This window comes from Frankliniella occidentalis, unplaced genomic scaffold (assembly GCF_000697945.3).
Source record: "Frankliniella occidentalis isolate FOCC.00 unplaced genomic scaffold, Focc_3.1 Scaffold465, whole genome shotgun sequence".
Classification (NCBI taxonomy): domain Eukaryota; kingdom Metazoa; phylum Arthropoda; class Insecta; order Thysanoptera; family Thripidae; genus Frankliniella; species Frankliniella occidentalis.
Window position 1 is genome coordinate 68617 of NW_026267583.1, and position 20450 is coordinate 89066.

The 20450-nt window shown below is 37.1% G+C and overlaps 3 protein-coding genes and 1 long non-coding RNA gene across 11 annotated transcripts in view; 2 read left to right on the forward strand and 2 right to left on the reverse strand.

Annotated features, from left to right (window-relative positions):
* The window catches only part of LOC113214707 (protein held out wings), a 63870-nt gene extending 56472 nt beyond the window's left edge, over positions 1–7398 (forward strand). For 2 of the 3 annotated variants that reach the window (XM_052274917.1, XM_052274920.1), the window contains exon 7: positions 1682–3256. In XM_052274917.1, coding sequence (XP_052130877.1) covers positions 1682–1770 — 89 coding nt within the window. In that variant the 3' untranslated portion in view covers positions 1771–3256. Of the gene's footprint in view, positions 1–1681; positions 3257–4585 lie in introns of those variants that run through there. The other variant, XM_052274918.1, reaches the window with a different exon arrangement.
* On the reverse strand, positions 7391–8951 carry LOC113214706 (transmembrane protein 241). Its single transcript, XM_026434163.2, has 5 exons — positions 8675–8951; positions 8390–8587; positions 8154–8312; positions 7948–8075; positions 7391–7855 (listed from the first exon to the last, which is right to left on the reverse strand). The coding sequence occupies exons 1-5, from the start codon at positions 8753–8755 to the stop codon at positions 7504–7506; spliced, it is 918 nt and encodes a 305-aa protein (XP_026289948.1). The 5' UTR covers positions 8756–8951; the 3' UTR covers positions 7391–7503.
* Positions 8952–8975: 24 nt separating this feature from the next.
* LOC113214705 (uncharacterized) lies at positions 8976–15880 on the forward strand. 4 transcript variants are annotated; one of them, XM_026434160.2, is made up of 16 exons: positions 8976–9134; positions 9881–10045; positions 10129–10333; positions 10446–10648; positions 10740–11022; positions 11190–11379; positions 11454–11623; positions 11718–11940; positions 12014–12126; positions 12206–12407; positions 12489–13351; positions 13439–13620; positions 13741–14312; positions 14408–14988; positions 15112–15224; positions 15305–15880. In XM_026434160.2, the coding sequence occupies exons 2-16, from the start codon at positions 9906–9908 to the stop codon at positions 15477–15479; spliced, it is 4215 nt and encodes a 1404-aa protein (XP_026289945.1). In that variant the 5' UTR covers positions 8976–9134; positions 9881–9905; the 3' UTR covers positions 15480–15880. The 4 variants fall into 4 exon arrangements, with proteins under 4 accessions (XP_026289945.1, XP_026289946.1, XP_026289944.1 ...); XM_026434161.2 differs by having other exon boundaries at positions 8995–9173; XM_026434159.2 differs by lacking the exon at positions 8976–9134 and adding an exon at positions 9163–9309.
* Positions 15881–19479: 3599 nt separating this feature from the next.
* LOC127751405 (uncharacterized) overlaps positions 19480–20450 on the reverse strand; it is a 4121-nt gene continuing 3150 nt past the window's right edge. For all 3 annotated transcript variants that reach the window (XR_008012116.1, XR_008012115.1, XR_008012114.1), the window contains one exon: positions 19480–19779. This is a non-coding gene — a long non-coding RNA (uncharacterized LOC127751405). The remainder of the gene's footprint in view (positions 19780–20450) is intronic.

Genomic DNA, 20450 nt, shown 5'->3' on the forward strand with positions numbered 1-20450 from the left:
TATATCTATATCTATTCTTAGTTTTCTATACCTGTTTGCACTTTCCTTATTCCAGTGCACATATCTTCCCTAGAGTCGTTTGATTAGTTGATATATCTTACAACATTTTGTAAGTGAAACCATGTGAATAGTTAGCTCTAGCTTTGTTTAGAATAACCAAGTTGAACTTGGTTCAGTTTTTTAATTAGTTCTCTTCATTATGATTCTATTTAATCATGAACTTTGTTTGCCTATTTTCCTCATGCGTACTCTTTCTTGTACACTTGAGGGTGTATAGAATTTGTACAATATTTTCTATATTTGTTGAATTATTGTGATTGTTATTTATTTGATTAGTGCTCTTGCATTAATGCCTATACTTCTTCTTTACTACAAAAAAAAATAATTCAAATAATGCTATCAAATTATGCATCTTATGAGCTTTGGACTACTTTTGGAGGTGGAAAAGTCTTGTTCATTGTATCAGCTTATTGACTTATTCAAATTTTACTACCCATTTCTTCTGGTTCTCTATGTTCTTTTAAAATCTTGACTGAATTACCCAACAGATATTATTGCTGTGAGGAAATCAGTAAGTCAATATCATAAAACTGATAGAAAAAACCCTCGCTTCCTTGTGGGAAAAAGTATTTTATAAAGTTTCACACACTAAACCACATTTTCGAGGGACCAAAAAGCATGTTTATTGCTTTTTTCCGATTCTAGGAAAACCTCTTACTTAACTTGAACCAACAGTATGCTGTTTCTTCTTAGGTAAATTTTATGGAGCTGAATAATATTTTCTTAAGATCAAGTGAGCCATGTTTTTTTATGTGCATAGAGAAACTCTTCAAAGACTTCTGTTATAATTTTAAATACATATGCCGTGAGCAGGTAAAGACTTCTTTCTAGGAGCTTGTGATGCCGGTACTTGGTTGCATAGCTTTATTCAGTTGACAAGAATTGATAACCAACTATCCACTCTTTCTTCATGTCTTGGTTTTCTGTTAAATTTTAAACCAGATTAGTTCTTAGGCTGACGGCTGATTGATTTGCTTTTTTTCCTCTTTACAGTGCCATATTGCTTTCTTTATTTTCTTTCTTGAGTAAATTTTTACTGCAGCTGTCATAAAGGCTTTAGAAATATTTCAAAGATTTTTTTAAAAATTTCATATTAGTAATATAAAGTATACTATCAGAATATGATAGAAGACATTTATTGTATTTGTCACCTGTTACCAGTGTTTATTTATATGTAGATTTTGTTGTGTGTTTGTGTACGTGCGTGTTTTTTTTTCAGTGTCAAATAATTGGTGTTTTGTTGATGTTTTTATTTGTGTAGAATGGAGCATGAAATTTGCATTTGCCAGAGAGCAGCTCTTGTGATCAAATCATTATTTGCTGCATAGCCATAAATGTGCCTGAAACTTAATATTCAGCTGATCACCTTTGATGTTCTTTTTTATGGGTCTCAATACATATGTTCCATTTTGCAGTATAAATTAGAATATGTCTCAACATGGCTGGAACATAGTTTCACTTATTTTCAGCAACCATTGATTTATCAATATTCTTGGTGAAAAAGACAATTATTACATTCAAAATTTTCCTCCCTGCTCCTGTTGAGACAGCTATAGTTGTGAAACATTTCTGTGTGTCTGCAATGTATGCTTTAAATGTGAGTTTTGTTCCTGCAAAACAGGAGCTCTAGCGGGCGTAAAGCAGCGCAGACACTTGGGACAGATGAGAGAACATCCCTACCAAAGGGCGGGGCCTCCTCTTGTGAATTAGACCCAAGTGTGCCAAGGTTAGTCTCTGTTATGTTATTTTTTTTACGTACCTCTTGTTGTGCAGCCTATTATATGGCTTGTTCTTATCGTAGTCAGGATTTAATTCAGAATCTCTCTTAAAAATTTTATGAGGGTACGATCCAGTTCTGGCCTTGTCTTATACAGAGTCCTATTACAAGTATTTTTTCTAATGAGACCTCAAAATTTGAACGGTTTTGAATTTGTAAAGCATTAGCAAAGAGAAGGCCAGGTCTGACTCGGCTGTGCGTGCTTGGTTGATTAGTAAGTTATAGGGAGATGGGCTTTCTACCTAATGGTTACATTTCAGTTTTCAGAAGATATTTAGAGAGTGAAGGGATAAATTATTCATGAAAATTGATTGCCTTCTCAGGATTTACAAGTCTTTAATATGGTAGAAAGCAGCTTGTTTTGAGTGAAGTAAATTGTTTCGAACACGAATCCTTTTAAATTGCTCGCAAAAGTTGATGTTACCAGCCCTAACGTTATCTGTTTTTGAGTATTGCCCGCCTCAGTGTTATGTTTCTTGTTTTGTTTTTTCTTTGAGGAAAGAAGGACTGTAGTGAATTAGTTTTCTGTCAGTTGATACAATAGTCATCACATTTAACGTAATTGTAGGTAAATCACATTATTATTGTGATTTTGCTTTAAGCTAGTCTATATTATTATTATTTTTTCCTTTTTATGCAGATTATTTTATTGAGATATTTATGTACTCTTATTTATACAAGAAAGTTAAGTTTGTATCAGTGCAAACTGATAAGTTTATTTCTCGATTAGTTATGACTACAATGAGGCAGAGTTACTCTACAAACCGAAAGCTGGTTTCATGACGATTAGAATTTAATTTTCTCTCAAAGGGAAGAGTTGCGAAGGTATACTTAATTATAAATACAAAGTATCAAAATTTGTAAAAATGTTGAAACCCTCAGGATTCTTATGGCAATTCTCGTGTCAGTCCTTTTATCAAGTGAAACTGCCATCAGTAATACAACTGTTATGAAATTTTCACAAATTTTCAAATATTTTTTTTTTGTTAATTCTTTTCTTTTTTTTGCAATGGTTGTGATAATTAATTTTTCCTTGACCTGGAGAGGCAAGAAGCAAGTGAAATGTCCTTCTTTCCTCTGAACCTTTGCTTAAATTCATTGGGGGGAAATTCTTAAGGGGCAGTAGATGTGGAGCCATTATAACTGTATGTACATTGTTTGTTTCCTCTGTGGGGGAATTTGAGATATTTATATGAAAGTATATTGATGAGTATATATATAAAGATAAATATATATATACCTATATATCTTAATACATAAATATTATGTATTATCATTTCCAGTTTAAAAATACTATTTTGTATTTTTTGTTGTTGTTTATGGCAACTTGAGCCTGTGGAGTGCTAGTAAGACTTTTCCATTGGTTTGTACATATTAGGTGCAAAATCAAACAAGCAAAATAAAAGAAGTGTAAGTCGATAGCAGACATTCATTCATTTGTCTCCTGTGATATATTTTTCCTGTTGTCCCTATTTTATCAGATCTTAATGATCTGTTAAGACACAAGATTAGCTACACTACCTCAATCCTTCCTTCTTTTGGGTCTTTACTAACTTAAGATGAAACAATCCTTCTCTCCCTCTCTTGCTAACGAACGTCCACATGGCCAAGTTGATCTTACTAACTTTATGGATATTTAATCAATGCTTCACATTAAATGCTTAAATTTGGAGAAGAAGTCACCAAGCTATGCTCCACAGAAGTGATGCTAGACTGCGCTCTGCCTACTGTTCTCTTGCACCTTGGGAATGCTTTTGGTAGTTTTGGATTTGCAAAAATGTGTAGTTTCACTATTGTCCTATTCTGGGCTGTTCATGCACCCCTCATACACATTCAATTTCTGTGTGTACTTTAAGGTTGCGGTATGATCATTATTGGATTCGTAGTAGAAAATAGTGTAACCAGGTCTCTTAAATACATGATTGGGCTGTTCAACATCAACATAAGAATTTCCTTAAGAAGCATGGAGTTTAAATTCTCAGGTATAAAAAGTAAATTAAGCGCATCTGTTCTATAATATTTTTTATGTGCTTCTTTATGGAATGTATTTTGTATGGTGTTGAATGTGCTGTACCTTATTATGATATGCAGGGGCTCACCACTAACAAACCTCACTAATTTTTTTCTTGATTATTTTGTTTTCAAAGTTTAATTATCAACAATTTTTTTCTGTTTGTTTTTCAAATCTTTCAATATTTAAATCTAAAGGTTGACCAGCTTTGTCATCAACACATTTGTTTTTGCTTTATGTCAAATTCCCTGTGGGACTAGTGGTTTTGTTTTGTGTAAATACTTCATAGCTTTGAGAAAATGTTTTGTTCACATTGCTGACATTTGGCTCTGCAATTGTCTTTAAAAGCAGTCAGCTACAGTTACTAATGGTTTGAATAATTTGGTTAGTGGCTGCCTGATGACAAAAGTTTGTATTTTAAATCTTTACTCGCTCCAATTTAATGGTTGTGAGTGATAATCCATCCAATTAGAGATCATTGATTGATTTACTGCTCAGTATTTAAGAATTCTCATGCAAGCTTTTGTCAGTAGTTGGTTGTTTTATTATTTTATTTGTACATGTTTGTGATGCTGGGTGCTATTCAAATTACTTTTTCTTTTATAAGTTTCTTTTGCGTTTCATCCAGCATCAGAATCATGTGCTGAACTCCTTTGATAATCTTGGACGAAATCAAGTACTAACACTCTGTTTTCTTTTCTTTTTCCCCTTTTTAACTTTCCCGGTTGGCAACCTAGAACAAAACCTGGCCTGTAGGCTTCGAGTGCTAACACAGGAATGGTGTCGAGCGATCGCAAGCAACCGTCCATCCAAACATCCTCCCAGTGTAAAGTAACAAGCAACTGCACGCATCAAGATGGTTGGTTGGTTGGTCCACACTTAATACTAACCAGCGTCACTTCTTGGGGACTTGCACCACCTGCATGGGTAGGTGACTTGTGTTCTCTGCTACCTTCTTAACATCACTTCTACTAAAAAGGAGTACCATAAGTGGCACTATAATTGCGAGTGAGTGTGAGTTTATTGATGAGCAATAGGGAGCAACTCAAGCCAAGCATAACAATGTGCCAATGATATATGCTTAATTAAGTACAAAAGTCTTAACGAAAATTAATTTATTACATCAGAAGACAGGTGTGGACTCCTCTACAAGCATCAGTATTGTAGTCTCATGTCCTTACTAGTCTTCAAAGCAATATTTATGTTTTAAGATGAAGAGATATATTATGTCTATTGTAAGACGCATTTACATTGATAAACCTTCAGTAAGTTTACTGACAGCGCCTGAACCCATCTCCTTTCTTTGCCTTTCACTTCACTCTCTTCCAAAGTGTTACAGAGAAAAAATTTCTCTGGTAAATTGTTGTTATTATTAACATAAATGATATTCAAACTCTTAGTCAGAGATTTTCATGTGATAGAGCTGAATGTGGTTTCTCTTTATTTAATCTCATGAGGTGTACTTCACTTTAAGAAGTATGATATTTGTGTGACTTTGTTTTTTATTACTTTTGAATCTCATGTTATGCAAAATTAGCTTCCAAATCTTTCTTTACTGAATGCTTTACCTTGCATAAAGTACTTATTCTATGCAGCCATTAGTAATTTAAATCCTGTACTTCATCATACTCTTTCTATTGGGTTCCTGGCTATTAAAAGAGAGAAAAATCTCAATTTCTTGTTATTTTTAGAGTAGTGCTAGTGCTCAAGGTCAGCAGTGTATTATTTAATAATCAAATTAAACACTAGATTTAATACCTGTACATAGTTTTATGTCTATAAAATATGTAGGAGAAGAGTCTATAATTATCACAATTATCAGTAGATTGATATACACACATTGTTCTTATTTTGTATGTTTCGTGTATTCTAAAATATTTTCTTTTTGTTGGGTGTTGAAGTTTTTGAGTCCATGTTGCATATATAAGATTATTTATTACATACTTCAGAAGACTGGTTCATGAACCTAGAGATAAGTGAACCCAATTTTGAGAGGTATCAAGAGTAGCTGCTAGCAGAACGAAAACTATTCATGTTGCCATTTTTGTACTGGAAAGTTTTGTTTGTATGTATTTTTCATTAAATTTTACCCGTATGTTGGGTAGAGGCAGCTCTAATATTAAATAAGAAACTTATATATTGTTCTTGTGGGCTATTTCTGACATTTTGTATAAAATGACAGCCTCTCTAATTTTTATTTCTTTTTGAAATAATCTGCATAGTAAGAAATATTGCATAATAACTTTTTCCTTATGTTATTGGAAATAAGTAGTCAAATGGTGCTAAAGTCTTATTCTTAGTTTTTAATAGAGTACCTTTACAACACTTGTTTTGTCTCGAAAATTTTCCCAATGGACTGATTCTTGAACTCAGTAGCACCATATGTGTCTGGTTTCCCAGTGAGCACAATCATGAAATTTCCGAGATCACAAAACCATTAGTGTTTGTTCAGTCCCACCTTCTTCCAGCACCTGTATTGTGACATAGCAGCATTCGACGATGTCCTGGGACAACCGGTTAAAGGGAACATTAAAAATAAGGAATACTGAATATATTCTCTGTAATAAATGTCAGTTTCACAAAATTTATAAACAAAACCAAAGATGGTAAAAGTAATCCTGATATCAACGGGAAAATTTTTATGTATTTGAGAAAGCATCACATAACATTTATATTTATTTTTCAAAATTCTCTATAATGTGATATGTTGTTATGTTTTTACAGTTAACATGGGGGAGTGTTTCTTTGTCTTCACTTAACTTGAAGTCCTCTCCTTGCAGTACTATTGTTTCAAAATAGAAGGAAAAAACGATAGTAGAATTGAGTATTTTTGTAGTCCAAACTTAAATGACATCCTACTGCGCCTGAGGAAACAAAGAGGAGGAGAACAGATGGTTGTTAAAGAATTCAACCAATATCTGCTATGGCATTGTTACTTAAACTGTAACGGTCCTTGATAGAGTAGGGAAAGTCTAATCTTGTACATGTGTTTGTGACAAGTTTAAATACATCATGGGAAATCACAAAGTGCCTTGATAGTGAAGCAAGCTTTGTAAATTGTTTTGTATTTAAGAAACACTGAAAAAACAAAAAACCCTGTATCACAATTTTAGACCAATTTTTAGAATCACTCATTTGACGAAAATTGTTAAATTTTATGGGTATTATAACCCTGTTGGACTATTTTTTTCTTTTCTTTCTTATTTTTGATTTGTTACAAGAAAGTGTTTCCTGCGGTTGTTAGATTTATATTGTTGAAGATTTATTACCGTAAGTATCTGTTCAAAAACCTCTGAGATTATAGTTTGTTGTTTCTTTTGCTTTCATGAAAAGCAATGATTAAATGTTTTGACTGTGATTGTTCCACTTATTGTGAGCAATTGTTTGTTTGCCTTAGGATAAGTTATACAAAAGGAGGTGGCAAAAGCATTGCCCTAGCTACATATATTTCCCCCGTCAATGTTGATATTGTCCCTACCCTTCCTCTGCCCCCCCTCCCTTTTTTTTTTCTTTTTTGTATGTGTTACAGTGAAATACAACAGTTAAATTACATGATGTGTCTTTATTCCACTTCCGCTGGTTGCATTTTACAAATTTATTCAAAAATTGGTTGGATTCTTAGAAATCAGTCTTAAAAATATGTGCGAAAGAGATCTTATACAATTTCAATTTGTTTTTGATTGCTGCAATCTATCACATTTAATGGAGGAGAATTATCCATTTTTATAACACTAACAGCTACTAGGCTGAGTACAACAAAGAACCATGTTGAGGTATTCAATGTACATGGGAGAATGTAGGGTGATATAATGCAAGATACGGCTCTAGAAATTGCTATAGTGTTCAGGGAAGTTGGTACAGAGTAAACCGTCATCAAGGACATCACAGTGCCTAAAATCCCACTCATGACACATCCAAGCAAAAAGGAGAGTTGTCTCCTCTCATGGAAGTTTAAAGCTGAAAAGGCCTCTTCCAAGTAAAGGCTGCTAGGAGCGAGAACAACTACACTGAAAAATAGAAGTTTGAAGTTCAAATTATCACAATAGAGTTTCTACTTACAATTTTGCAACCACAAGAGAAAATGTAATGTCCGAATTACCTGAATAAGTTACAATAGAAAAGTTTATCCAAAGAATTAAGACTGGATGAAGTTCTTTTCTCAACAAGGCCTTGCGCTCCTAGAAATAATAAGTGGAAGACCATCCACATTGTTGGAATGCCATTCTCCTGGAAAATTAACATCATATCCTAAAACCATGTCAGTTCAAAAGATAAAAAATAATATGAAGATGAAAGGTTTCATACCGACAAAATGGGGTCCATAAGAAAAATACAAATAGCAGAAAATAAAGCAAACAGACTGGCAGTGAAATTAATATAGTTTTTCTCATCTGCACGAGGATTGCTGACAGCATGTATCAGAGCTGGCACCACATTTGATAATGCAATTACTATAGGTGCAGGCTGGCGAAGAGAAATTTATTGTCAAGAAGCAAAATTGTCATAGTAAGGAGGTAACACTCTAAGGTAAAATGACAAACCAAGGAGGACAACGCCTTGGATCCAGCAACAATGTTGCCGACGAAGCATAAAAAGAGAGGTAGGTTGGCAAAGAAAGATGTCCAACATATTGGAGACAGCTCTTCAAACAGCAGCACACGCATCAGAATGACAGCGACAAGGGTTTGCCATCCTTGAAATACAGTTGGATAGGTGAATCCTAGGATGGAGAGGATGAACTGAAAGAAAATCGGATCACCAATCAGTCCAGTCTCCCAAAAGACAACAAGAATACAGCAAATTTAGTCAGCAATTGTTTCAATTACTTTATTTATGTGAATTGTGGAAGTATATAAGACTATTAGAAACACCAATTGCTGTAAGTCTGATTTGACATAAAATTTCATGGTTGACAGAAAATTTGTAGTCCATTTTGTTAAAGAGAGCAAAGCTCAAACTCTTGTAAACCTAAATGTTTACAACTCGTCTAGGGAAAACATGCTAAACTTTTGACACTAAACAAACAATATAAGTGAACTGGTGTGTTGTCTGTCGTCTGCGCCTATACAGCTCTATTCAAAAAGCACGGCCACATAGATAAACAAACCAGCCGGTGACGGTTTATGATTATTTCAAGAGTTGAATATTCGCAGGTTGACCTGTGCTTTTACGGAATCCCCAATTTTACCCGGGTTGATTTAAACATTTAATTGAAACCTGACTTGCAGGGGGAATCCGATTTCCTATACATTTGTATTTACGCAAGTTACAACAAGAATACACCAGGTGGCCGATATAAATAAGTTGTCGTAAAGTTTGGTTTTGGTTAGTTTATGTTGGACTGCATTGAATCTGCGAATAACAAAAGCCTCATCAAAATGTTTTACCAAAACTAGTGTCCTAGCATGTTTTGTCTGCTATGACTTAATTTTATCTGTCCTGTTGTTGTTTGTTTTGCTGCGTAAGTGTTATTTGCATGGCTTAACGCTTTAACTTTACTGTCAACAATCTACCACAGTTGACAGCCAGTTTTCTGTTCTTGGGTTAGGATCGTCCATCTCTTCAGCTTTGTTTACGTTTGAAGACTTGAAAATCGTTAATCGGTTTTGTTTTCATTTTCCTCTTTGGATTTGGCGCATAATATTTTCTCTAATCTCCGTCTTGTTTCCTTGCAAACTGTGGACCACATAGGAGGAAGCTAGTCCACTCTAAAGTTCCCCATGCCCCAAATATGTGATTTAAGCTCAAGCTTCTTTTTTAACAAACGTGTTACTATATTGTTCCCATTTTTCTAATCAATATGTTTTAATTGTCTTGTTAAGAATGAAATGAATACGTTAATATTATTGGACTGTTAAGTTTGTTGCTTTGCCTCTTTCCCACTGGCCTAACCTATATTTTGTGATTTATACAAGCATCATTCTATTCCTCTATTATCCATGTGATTGTCAGTTTATTCTTTAACAAATTATTTGCAATATTTGCTCTGTTGTCAATTTTGTTTCTAAAACTTTTGTTTTGATTATTTTCAGCTGGATCATCAATCAATTTTAAAACATGGAAAATGCCGATGCTCTTGACTTATCCAAAGAAAATATCCAGCCTCTAAAGAGAGGTAGAAACACAACACAGCTCGGGCTTGCATTACAAGCTCAAACAGATTCTTCTTTACATCAAATGTTATCAAAAAAACAAGAGTGGGTATCTCAGTAGTTAATAATTGTTTATGTTAGCAATGCAAACTTAAGCTTATTTTCTAACTATAAAAACAAAATTTTAGATGGTATGAAATGCAGATTCGCACCTATGAAGGATCAGATCCTTTAGAGCTTTGGTGTGATTACATATCTTGGGTTGAGCAAAGTTTCCCGAAACATGGTCCTGAAGGAAATTTAAGTGTATTGCTCACTAAATGCTTTCAGGCATTTAAAGATGAAGAGAAATATAAAAACGACTCCCGTTTTGTGGGACTATGGATAAAATATGTAAGAATATTTCTTAAAGCACTAAACTATACTATAGTTTACTATGATGGCAATAGGAGTTTACAAATATTAATTACCTCCTCTTTCTTTTCTTGGACGCGGGATCGTGAAGATTGAAATGCAAAATGATGCAAAACGTGTTGAATTGTACCAACTGTTGCACACTCAGGGAATCGGAGTGAAGTGTGCAGAGTTTTACCAAAGCTGGGCCTATGAATTTCAATCTGTTGGAGATTGGAAACAGGCTGATCAGATTTTCACAAAGGGTTCTATGTACATGGCACAACCAGCTGAAGAACTGCACGCTGCTCATCAGTAAGTATTTAGGGGCTATGGGAGAAGAATACAAAATAAAAACACCTGTTATTTTACCCTCTCGCTTGTAATTCTGTGTTACCCTATACAGACTTTTTTTGTCATCTTTTGTGTTTAATCACAAAAACATCAACAATGAAACCCCAGAAGATGATGTTGGTAATCATCTTCAAGGTGACCATCGAATGCCTATGGCAGCACTGAAAGCCATTGGGAAAAAGAGTGTAGCACCTACTGTGAGAGTTGGGTCTAATGTTAGAAGTCAGCTGCCGGGTGTGATACCAGCGGTACAAGGATCTTCTGGGCGCTCTGCTCCTTCCTCAAGAACATTTGGTGTACGTGGTAACAATGCAGGACCTGTCACAGTGTATCAGGTAATTTCTGAAGATTACTCATTTTACTGTATGTTTAGTTTCAATAAATATGTCTGTGAAGAGAGTGCTAGTCTGCTAATATTTAAATTTAGTATATTTATTTTGATTTCTACTTTATTTTTAATGTTTGATTTCTTTAACTATTTTATTCTTGAATCTTTCTTTAGGAGCATGGTGAACCTGAGGGTGAAGTCCTGCACAGTCAGAATGTTTCCTCAGCACTTCCGATAGCTCAAACCATAAACAAGGAAAATGTTGTTAAGGCGGGTCCTTGGACTGGTCAAGGGCTAGGATCACGGAAGCACCATGTCACAAATGCTGGCAATTCTTTTATGCCCAAACAACCTGGGTTCGAAGGTAATTTTTGCTTGACTTTCTTAATTCATCTTCTCATTTCTGAATTGAAATGCAAATTTTGTTCTTTCCATTAGTGCACAAGGATGAAGAGAATGCATCAAGTGGTCATGAGCTACGGTCACATGGTATAGTTGTCCCAAATGCCCTTCAACCCCGAAAAGGATTAGAAGATGGTTTCCATGATGCAATAGCTATTTTTGAGGAGCCAAACCCTTTTACAAAGCCTATGTATCGAAAGAATGAGGTATATTACTACTGTACAATTTATAGTACTACTTAATCAAGTGTAAGAAAATTCTGTTCATTTTTTTTTCACAACATTTTAATTTTACTCACAGGTGTATGCTGGAGGTAAAGAACTACAACTAGAGGAACTCCGTGCACTTGACTACTTTAAAAAGAGAGCTGAAAAAAACCAAAAAATGAGAGAAATGTCAGTGCAGCATGGACAGTTAGCCATGTATGAAAGGAAATTTATGTCTCATAATGAGCCCTCTGTTTCTTTGGGTGTGACACAAGAAAATCTTTATCCACGTGAAGAGAAACCTGCCCCATACTATGGTGGGTTGACTTCCCATTCCTTTTGTATTTGGTTGATAATGCTTTTTAATTTTGTCTGATTTTTTTCATCTAGCTGATGGTCATGGATTAGACACCTTGTCAGATCAGCCATTTAGACAAGCAGGCCCTTCACCAAGTCCTGCTAATAGTCTGACATCAACATTGAGCGGTTACCAGCAACCTCAGGTGGTATTTTACTTATGTTTTATTTTTGTCTTATCTATCAGTAGAAATAATATTTTCTTGTTCAAATTGTTTGCAATAGCCTCAATCACTGTATAGAACAGCTTTATCGTCCGAGGGTGGAGCGCACTCTAGTGGTCATCTCTCTCACCATGAGCAGCCTCACATGAGCCACAGGTTTCCTCCATCTAATCAGTCCGTACATAATCAGTCAATGACCCTGCATACTAAATTGGCTATGAATGAAGTGCAAGACTTGTGGGGAAGCCCCACAATCGTAAAAGGTAAATTTTTGAACTTCAAATAAAAGTTCTCACGTCAAGCATTGATTTACTGTTTATCTAAATTCCATCCATTCATTCTAGCTCCCAATAGTGGACCAAATTTAGCTGCAAGTGCAACACCAAATATGTATCAACCAGCATTCCAGATAATGAAAGATGACAGTTTACCCCATCAAGTTCATGAAAATTCTCTGTTAAGAAGTGGAGAACCACAAACATTTCCTCATAATCATCAAGCTGTAGGCACAGTCTCCCAGACGCTAGCAACAGCACAGCAACATCCTGTAATGACCTCTAATAATTTTACAAACCCAACTGAGATGTATGAAGATCCTATGACAGGAACATCTTTTATGAAACAACGCAATGGCTTTCAAGTGTTTCAAGAATCATCATATACTCCCCCTGACCCTCCTGTTTTGGGAGGAAAATTTCAAGTTTTCTGCGACGGAGATCCAGAAAACAATGTTCCATCTCACACACCCATTTTGGACCGTGGAAATTCAGGAAACTTGTCAATATCTGCCCACACCTCTGGTTCTATTGAAAAAGTGGCAAAGGAAAAGGAAAATTTACATAAATTTCCCCAAGCGGACATTGAACTTATGGAAGAATGTGGTGTGACTCCTGCTCCAGATAGCACAGGAACTGAGATACAACAAGGCAACCATTTCCATATTACACCATCTGCATATAGTTCTCATGCACAAAACCAGTCAAATGTTTTTGTTGATCAAGGACATGTACAAATTTCATCTGCAGCTATGGTCACTCATGAGCCGATGCACTTGGCCCCTCCAGATCTTCAAGAACCAATGCAAACTAACTCCCTTCCTGCTCACAACATGCAGTCTGCCCCTTCTGTTTCTTATGTGTATAGCAACCATGCTGCACCTTACAGTGCAATGCAGCCTACTCCTCCAGTTTCACATTGCTCTGCACCGGTATGTATTCCTAAATTTTCTTTGTCAATTGCTCTTTATTAACATGTAGATGTTGAAATATTTTTCCTGTTTCTTTTTTTTTCCCAGTTAACACCTGAAGTGATGGAAGATGATGCTCCTGTGGCTGCAGCCCCACAATATGGGGTAAACATGTCGGAAACTGGTATTACTGAGGCATTTTTCTTCCCACAAATGGCTGCTGCCTCAACACCCTTTCAAGCCTCACCAAAAAAGTCACGAGGTTCCAAGAATGTCATTGATTTTAATAGGTAAAATGTTCATTAGAGTTAGAGAAACTTCAAGAACTTTGGAAATTTCTTTTTCAGTCAAAAGGTTGTGCAACCTGCTACATCTGTATTTGTCTTATATTATTTTTATTCTCTTTGCAGCTCATTATACCGAGTAGAACAATCATGGCCAGAAGATGATGGTGCTGATGGGTCAAATCAATCATCAGATTCTCCAAAAACCGTACCTCCTTTGAAACTATTTAGAATAAAGAATGATGTGGATCAACTTAGTGCTATACTGGAAACATCAAAAGAAAAGTACCAGAGTATGCTCTCTACTGGAAGCAGAAACAGTTTGTCTTCTTCCATTAATAGCAAATATGGAAAATACACAACCCAAAAGCAGAGTATGGGTCCTCAGCCTGGCTTAAATCAGATTGAGGAATCTTCTGAGCATTCATCTTCATCCTCTCAAGAAGGTCTGGGCCAAGTGCAGGTTCAAGTTCAACCTCAAGCACAAGTTCAAGCCCAGCCACAGCCTCAGGGACCAGATTCTCAAGTAATGCATGAAATGGGTTTGCGAGTAGCCAAAGGAGAGATAAACCCATTTGACTCGCGAATTCTTGAATATTTCCTCCACCACATAGGATTTCCTCTCCCCCAGCATGCTGAAGGCTACAATACTCTGAATGGCGCTGTTCCAGCAAGGAGAAATAATTGTCTGACATTAAGTGAGTAGTTTTTCTTTCAAAATTGCAAGAATGAAAGAACTTTTTGCTTATCTTAATGGGAGTTTGATAATGTACATTTTTCTTCCTTTCTTCAGATGGGGATGTGTATACTGTTGGTAAAGTTCTTGGAGAAGGTGCTTATGCTAAAGTACTAAAAGGAGTGGATACAAGGACACAAAAAGATGTTGCATTGAAAATTCAGAAGCCAGGTTGCCGATGGGAGTACTATATATGCAGAGAAATCCAACACCGGCTATCACAACGGGATCTTGTATCAGCTTTCATGCCAGCAGATCAGATCTATGTTTACAGTAATGGTAGTGTAATAGTCACAGACTTGCTACCATTTGGAACTCTGCTAAATCTAGTGAATAAGGTAGTGGCAAGCACTAAACGGCCAATGCAAGAGCCCCAAGTTCTATTTTTATTAGAACAGTTGATAAGTGCTGTACAAGCTCTTCATGCTTGTAAAATAATTCATGGAGACTTGAAGCCTGATAATATACTCATGAGAACAATTCCAGCTGTTAATCAAGCACCATGTATTCAACTGATTGATTTTGGGCGAAGTATAGATATGAATCTAATGCCCCCAGGGACAACATTTAACCAAGTTGTTATGACAGATACATTCACCTGCATTGAGATGCGGACAGGAAAACCATGGACCTACCAGGTAAGATTCCTTGTCCTACTTTCAAAAAACACACACTAGTACATGTGTGAACCCATATTGTTAACCTAATTTTTGGGGGTGAAAAATTAAATAAACAATAATATCTATTTTGTAAAATTTCAGACGGATTTGTTTGGACTTGCAAATACAGCTCACTGTCTCATCTTTGGTGATTATATGAAGGTTCAAGAAAGCAGAACTACTGGCAGGTGGGCCATTCAAACCAAGCTCGCTAGGTAAGCACAAAAATTACTAGAATAATTTGTACAAAGATAGCTGGAAATTGAGTAAAGTCACTGTGGTTTTTCTTTTACAGGAATATGAATGCAGATTTCTGGGGCTCGTTTTTTGATACACTGTTGAATGTCGAATCCTGTGACTCCATGCCTGACTTAGAAATCTTACGATCAGATGCTCAGGCATGCATGAATACTGTGACTCAGTTAGGTCTTTCTGTATCAGCACTTGGCCGTATTTTATTGAATCGATGATTATTTATCAATTTAAGTCACAAATCATAAAAGCCTGAATATGAGTGAGTCGTGATAGTTAAGTGTGTACTATTGGCTTTAATGCCTGAAAGCTTTTAAATATGTATGTGTTTAGTAAATTAATATGTATTAAGATGTAAATTAGTCAATTGAAAGGGCTCCCAATTAAAGCTTATACCTAGCTAATCAATTGCATGTATATAAGTATGTCAAAATATTTTTATCTAAATGTGTTAAAATCTCAGGATTGTGTGTTAGATTGTAAGGTTCTGTATAAGATTCAGCAGCTTGTGATAAATGTAATGGACTACATAGCAAAACATCTATTTGTGGTGTTAGTAAATTGTACAGAAGTTGTGCCTGTGTTCCGTTTGAAATAACAACTTACGTTTCCTATTTAATCATAAGCCAGTAATCTTTTCCTTCCTACTGCCTTTCACTTTATTAAAAATTTGAATCAGCTCATAGCTATATCCTCATTTTAGTGGCTGCTGAACTCGTCCGCGGCATTGTACCTGCACCGGTGGACGGAGTGCACTCTCCAGTTCAAACCGTCGAGTAAAACGGTTTTAGACTCGTAGGGACTCGTAGCCGATCGGACCCTGGCCAATCAAGGAATCGGAGATCGGTAACTCCCCACCCTGTAAAAAAAAAACCTACGACTTTTACCAATATTTTGGAACTTCAACTTCAAAATGGTCCAATTTCTGTGGGCTATTTTTTTCCCCCACAATATATACCTTTTTGTGCGTTTTGATGTTCTCGGAACAACATATCAAAAGATGGCAAAACTTTTTTGGGGGTTATTCGTTTAGAGAGAGGTCAGACGGGACTTTGGGCTACAGTGGGGCCGTGTCAGTGTCATGGTACGCGAGTCTAGTGGGGAACAGAAGAAAAACAAATAAGCCCCCAGCCCAGTATTCGAATCTGCGCCGTCGGCACTCATCGAAAGGGGACCGGTGAAACGCGACTGTGTTCTTTACCACTCGAAAGTTTTGTTAATTGCACGCGACAAATCTACTGGATTACAAAATTGTATTTATTTGTTTTCTAAATGTTGTGTCTTCGTATGACAACGCCTGCGGTGCGCCGTGTATGCCCGCCCGCCACGTGTCTGTGTGGAGATGGTGGCCTACTCTCAGCGCCTGAGCGGCGATACCCCCTGTCAGCCCCCTGCAATGAGACTACTACGTGCAACATGGCAACATGTTTGCGGAAACATTTTAGGCTTTTGGTTGTTTGTGACTTCGCGGAGGTAAGAAAGAAACTACTCTGTTATATTCGTTATGTTCTAGTTCGTCTTTGTAAATTATAGATTGTCAATTTAGTGTCATAGCGACACCTCTGTCTATGCCTATATGTGGAAGAACGCAAACGTGATAAAGTCTGTACAAACTAATCCACATAACCTCATTTTGGTATACTATATGTATACTATATGTACCAAACTGTTTTTGACATTTCTCTAAAGCAAATTTAAATGCATGTCTAAAATATATTCTCTTTCACTTTCATCAGGCTGTTGGTATTTGGTGTTTAGCCAAAAGATGTTGGATCTCGAGAGAATGAAAACTCGCTAAATAAGAGTGCTCAAAATAATACACCAATAAACCTATAAAAAATTTCATTGCTTTAATTAAGACTCGCGTCTTCGCTCTAGATTTGTTCTACTATCATGTCTGTAGGTGTCATGTGTTCTGAGATGAAAGTAAAAACAGTTAAAGGGTGACACCGCACTGAGAACAATACTTGTTCTTCCTGCCATAGTGGGCTGGAAAGAACGAACAAGGAATGAAAGCCTCAAATAAATATTTGATTATTTTCATAAAGTTGGTGCCGTGAATGTAACTAACTCGTCCAGGTGTTATTCCTCGATTTTGTTCCCCCTCGGGGGTTTTGTAGGGTGACTGTATACAAAACGTTTGCCAATGAAAATTGGTGCCCAATTTAATATCCGTATCTGTAGGGGAAATGCATTCTCCCCAGAAATGACTAACTGTAGCAATTTTTTTTGTAAAATCCAAAAAATGACCGCCAGCTTGTATTTGGCCTTAAATCCCCATTTCAAAGCTGAAAACAAACTGTGGATCATTTTTGGATTTTTTGGCAAAAAATCAAAGACTATTTTTAGTCATTTCTGGAGAAAGTGGATTTTCCCCTATGGACCCAGATACTGAATTGGGCACGAATTTTCTTCACCAAACATTTTGTACATAGTCACTCTACAAACCCCCAAGGCGGATCAAAATCGGGGACTAACACTTAGATGAGTTCCGTAGTAAGACCATTGAAAGTAAATGTAGCCCTCCTCCTCATTCCGTCACCCTCACAGCTCTAGTTTATGACTCTCCTCGTGATACACGGCCGGAAATAATTATACTTGATAAGTAATGTGAGGATGTTTATATAATAGAAAAGAGCGCCAGTTTGCTCATTTTCTGTCCTTAGGGAATAACTGCTATTAATCTCAGATACAATCCCCAAAATTTTTGAGTTTTTCAAGTGGGATTCCAATTCTTTGTTGCACTAATGATTGTGAAAGGGAATGGAGGACACCACAAAGCAGGACTGGAAGAAACTTGGTTCGTATTTTTCTTTTATCTCTTCTTTGATTTTGCACTTTTTTCTGCTGAGGCAGGCAAAAATACTCTAGTTCATGCCAACTGAATGCTATTTTTCTCTTTAGTCCTTTAATGAATGATAAAAATGTTAAGTAAATAATATGGAAACAGAGTGATAAGTGCATGAACATTTACGATATTCCACCTGTGAACATTTGATGTTGAATTGACTTTGTCCTAGGCAATGCTTTAGAAGCATGGCAAGTTAATGTTATACTGATACTGAAACTGCTGTAGGAGTCCAGAGATGAGTTGGTGTCACCATAATATTTTAGACCAAAATTTAGTTTTTACCCCATTGCAGGAAGACCGTCCAATAGTTTCATGTGCGCTTGACATCAACTAAGCAGCCGTTTGTCGCCCGATGTATGCTGAGTTGGCGTATCACAGCACAAGAAATGGCCCCCTTTTCTCATGATCGCAGGAATATGTAGTTGTGTGTTAATTCTAGTGGGGAAGTAGAACCAAATCATCAGAGTGTCATTGACAATAATATTGCTATTTATTTCATTTTTATGGTACAGTCTTTGTAAAATAGGAAGCGATGCTGGTTCTTGTCCAAAGGGATATGACTGGACTTGATGCTGGCCACCTGTAACATAGAAAGTTCATTCGATGAGTTGGCGTCACAGTGATACAGATGGACCAGAACACGTTTGAGTTGAACTCTGAGATAATTTGAATTTACTTATATTTTTTTCATTCTTTTTCAGGTATTCAGATTTGCCCCAAGTCACCAGCAGAAACAAGCCGGCTACTTGAAGAAGACTTAAGCTTATAATTTTAGAAACAATAAAGAATTAAAATACTATCCAACATTTTACATGATTTCATAGACCTGATTCTACGCTGCAGTAACTGTGGATGTAGTAGCAGACTGCCACGACTACAGCAGTGACGTCACGGGCGTCTCGGATGCAGCTCTAGTTAGCTGTGGAGGCAGTAGTAGACTTACTGCAGGATGCCGCTACTACCACCCCACAACCACCGCAGCAGCACCCAAGACACCCGTCACGTCACGACGGTAGCGGGGCAGCCCGCTACTACCTCCACAGCAACCGCAGCCGCGAGGAGCGCGGGGGCAGGGGGAGGGAGGGTTCGTCACACATAAGCCAGGACGCTGCTTTTTCGCCGTATCCCGGGCAGGAGGGCGATCAATGCTCAGCAAATTGCGTCACAGCAAATCTCGCGGACGGATTATAAGGACCACCTAGCCGTCCGGCCCGCCCCATATGACACCAGGAGCACGCGTTTCACCGAAGATGCCAACTTGACCCGTGGCAGGGCTTTGCTGACTCCACAGCTTGAGCGGAACGGCTCCGCTAGACCCTTCCACAATGTGGGTGTCCCCATCCCCACCATCACCCCCAGCCCTCGGAAAATAAAAGATTATCAATATTTTTGGTACAAATTTTACAAAATTTACAGTGGGGTAAATTATGGCATCAGAAAACTACCATAGGTTCGAAAACACCCCTGTCGTGAAAAGTGACTTTAGATGGCCAACAAAGTTTGGTACCAGAGGGAAAATCATTCAAGCTTATTCAGACTGTACACTAGAATAAAACAACTGGACCAGCTGTAATCACTGTGACGCCAACTCAACTTATATCTGATGATTCCATGGGCCGCACGGCTATGTCCAGGACAGGTTCACCTCCAGCTCCAGGCCGATCTTCCTGCAACAAACCAAAGACGCAATTTTATAGTCGAAGAAACAGGATGCAAAAGAGGCAGGAAGCACGCAATTTCGACAGAGGAGGTCAAATCATTTCCAGCAATTTTAATTTTTTTCATTTTTGGCCAAATTTACAAAGGCTATAGCCTTTGTGTTTTTAGCGAAAATTGATGGGTCCGAATTTCGACGGAAAAGTAGTCGAATCGACAGGGGTTACCCAGGGGACCACAAAACTACTTTTGATTCGTTCAGAAACCACCCCTGTCCAGAGAAACTCGAGTTTTAAGGATGGCATTTTGAATCTGGCGGGCGAGCCGTGAGCAGGTCCCACAAAAACAGGCGTAACTCACTTAACACTAGAAGGACCGGAGGGGTCAAAATGACCCCTTTTGATCTTTAATTGCCACAGGAACAACGAATTATTTTTTTGAGCGATTCGTCACTTTCCGACTTTTCATGTACTACCGACAGACGCTTGGGCGCAAAATTGGAGGTCTCTGCTACAAGAACTTTGGAAGATATTGCTACTTATACCTAGAAGGACCGAAGGGGTCATTTTGACCCCTTTACGTGATTTTATAAGTGTAAACTGACGAGGACTTACTTTTCCATCATAAGGCTGACCGTATTTGTTATGTACGGTGGCTTATGACTTTTGGTCGGCCATGTGAC

Bases quoted from the DNA above. Each gene is read 5' to 3' on its own strand.
- LOC113214706 (XM_026434163.2), bottom strand. From the start codon at position 8,755: ATGAAATTTTATGTCAAATCAGACTTACAGCAATTGGTGTTTCTAATA. The intron at 8,313-8,389 runs GTTTGTCATTTT...TCTCTTCGCCAG, and splicing joins CCAAGGCGTTGTCCTCCTTG to CCTGCACCTATAGTAATTGC. The intron at 8,076-8,153 runs GTATGAAACCTT...TTAATTTTCCAG, and splicing joins TTATGGACCCCATTTTGTCG to GAGAATGGCATTCCAACAAT.
- LOC113214705 (XM_026434160.2), top strand. From the start codon at position 9,906: ATGGAAAATGCCGATGCTCTTGACTTATCCAAAGAAAATATCCAGCCT. The intron at 10,649-10,739 runs GTAAGTATTTAG...TACCCTATACAG, and splicing joins GAACTGCACGCTGCTCATCA to ACTTTTTTTGTCATCTTTTG. The intron at 14,989-15,111 runs GTAAGATTCCTT...GTAAAATTTCAG, and splicing joins GAAAACCATGGACCTACCAG to ACGGATTTGTTTGGACTTGC.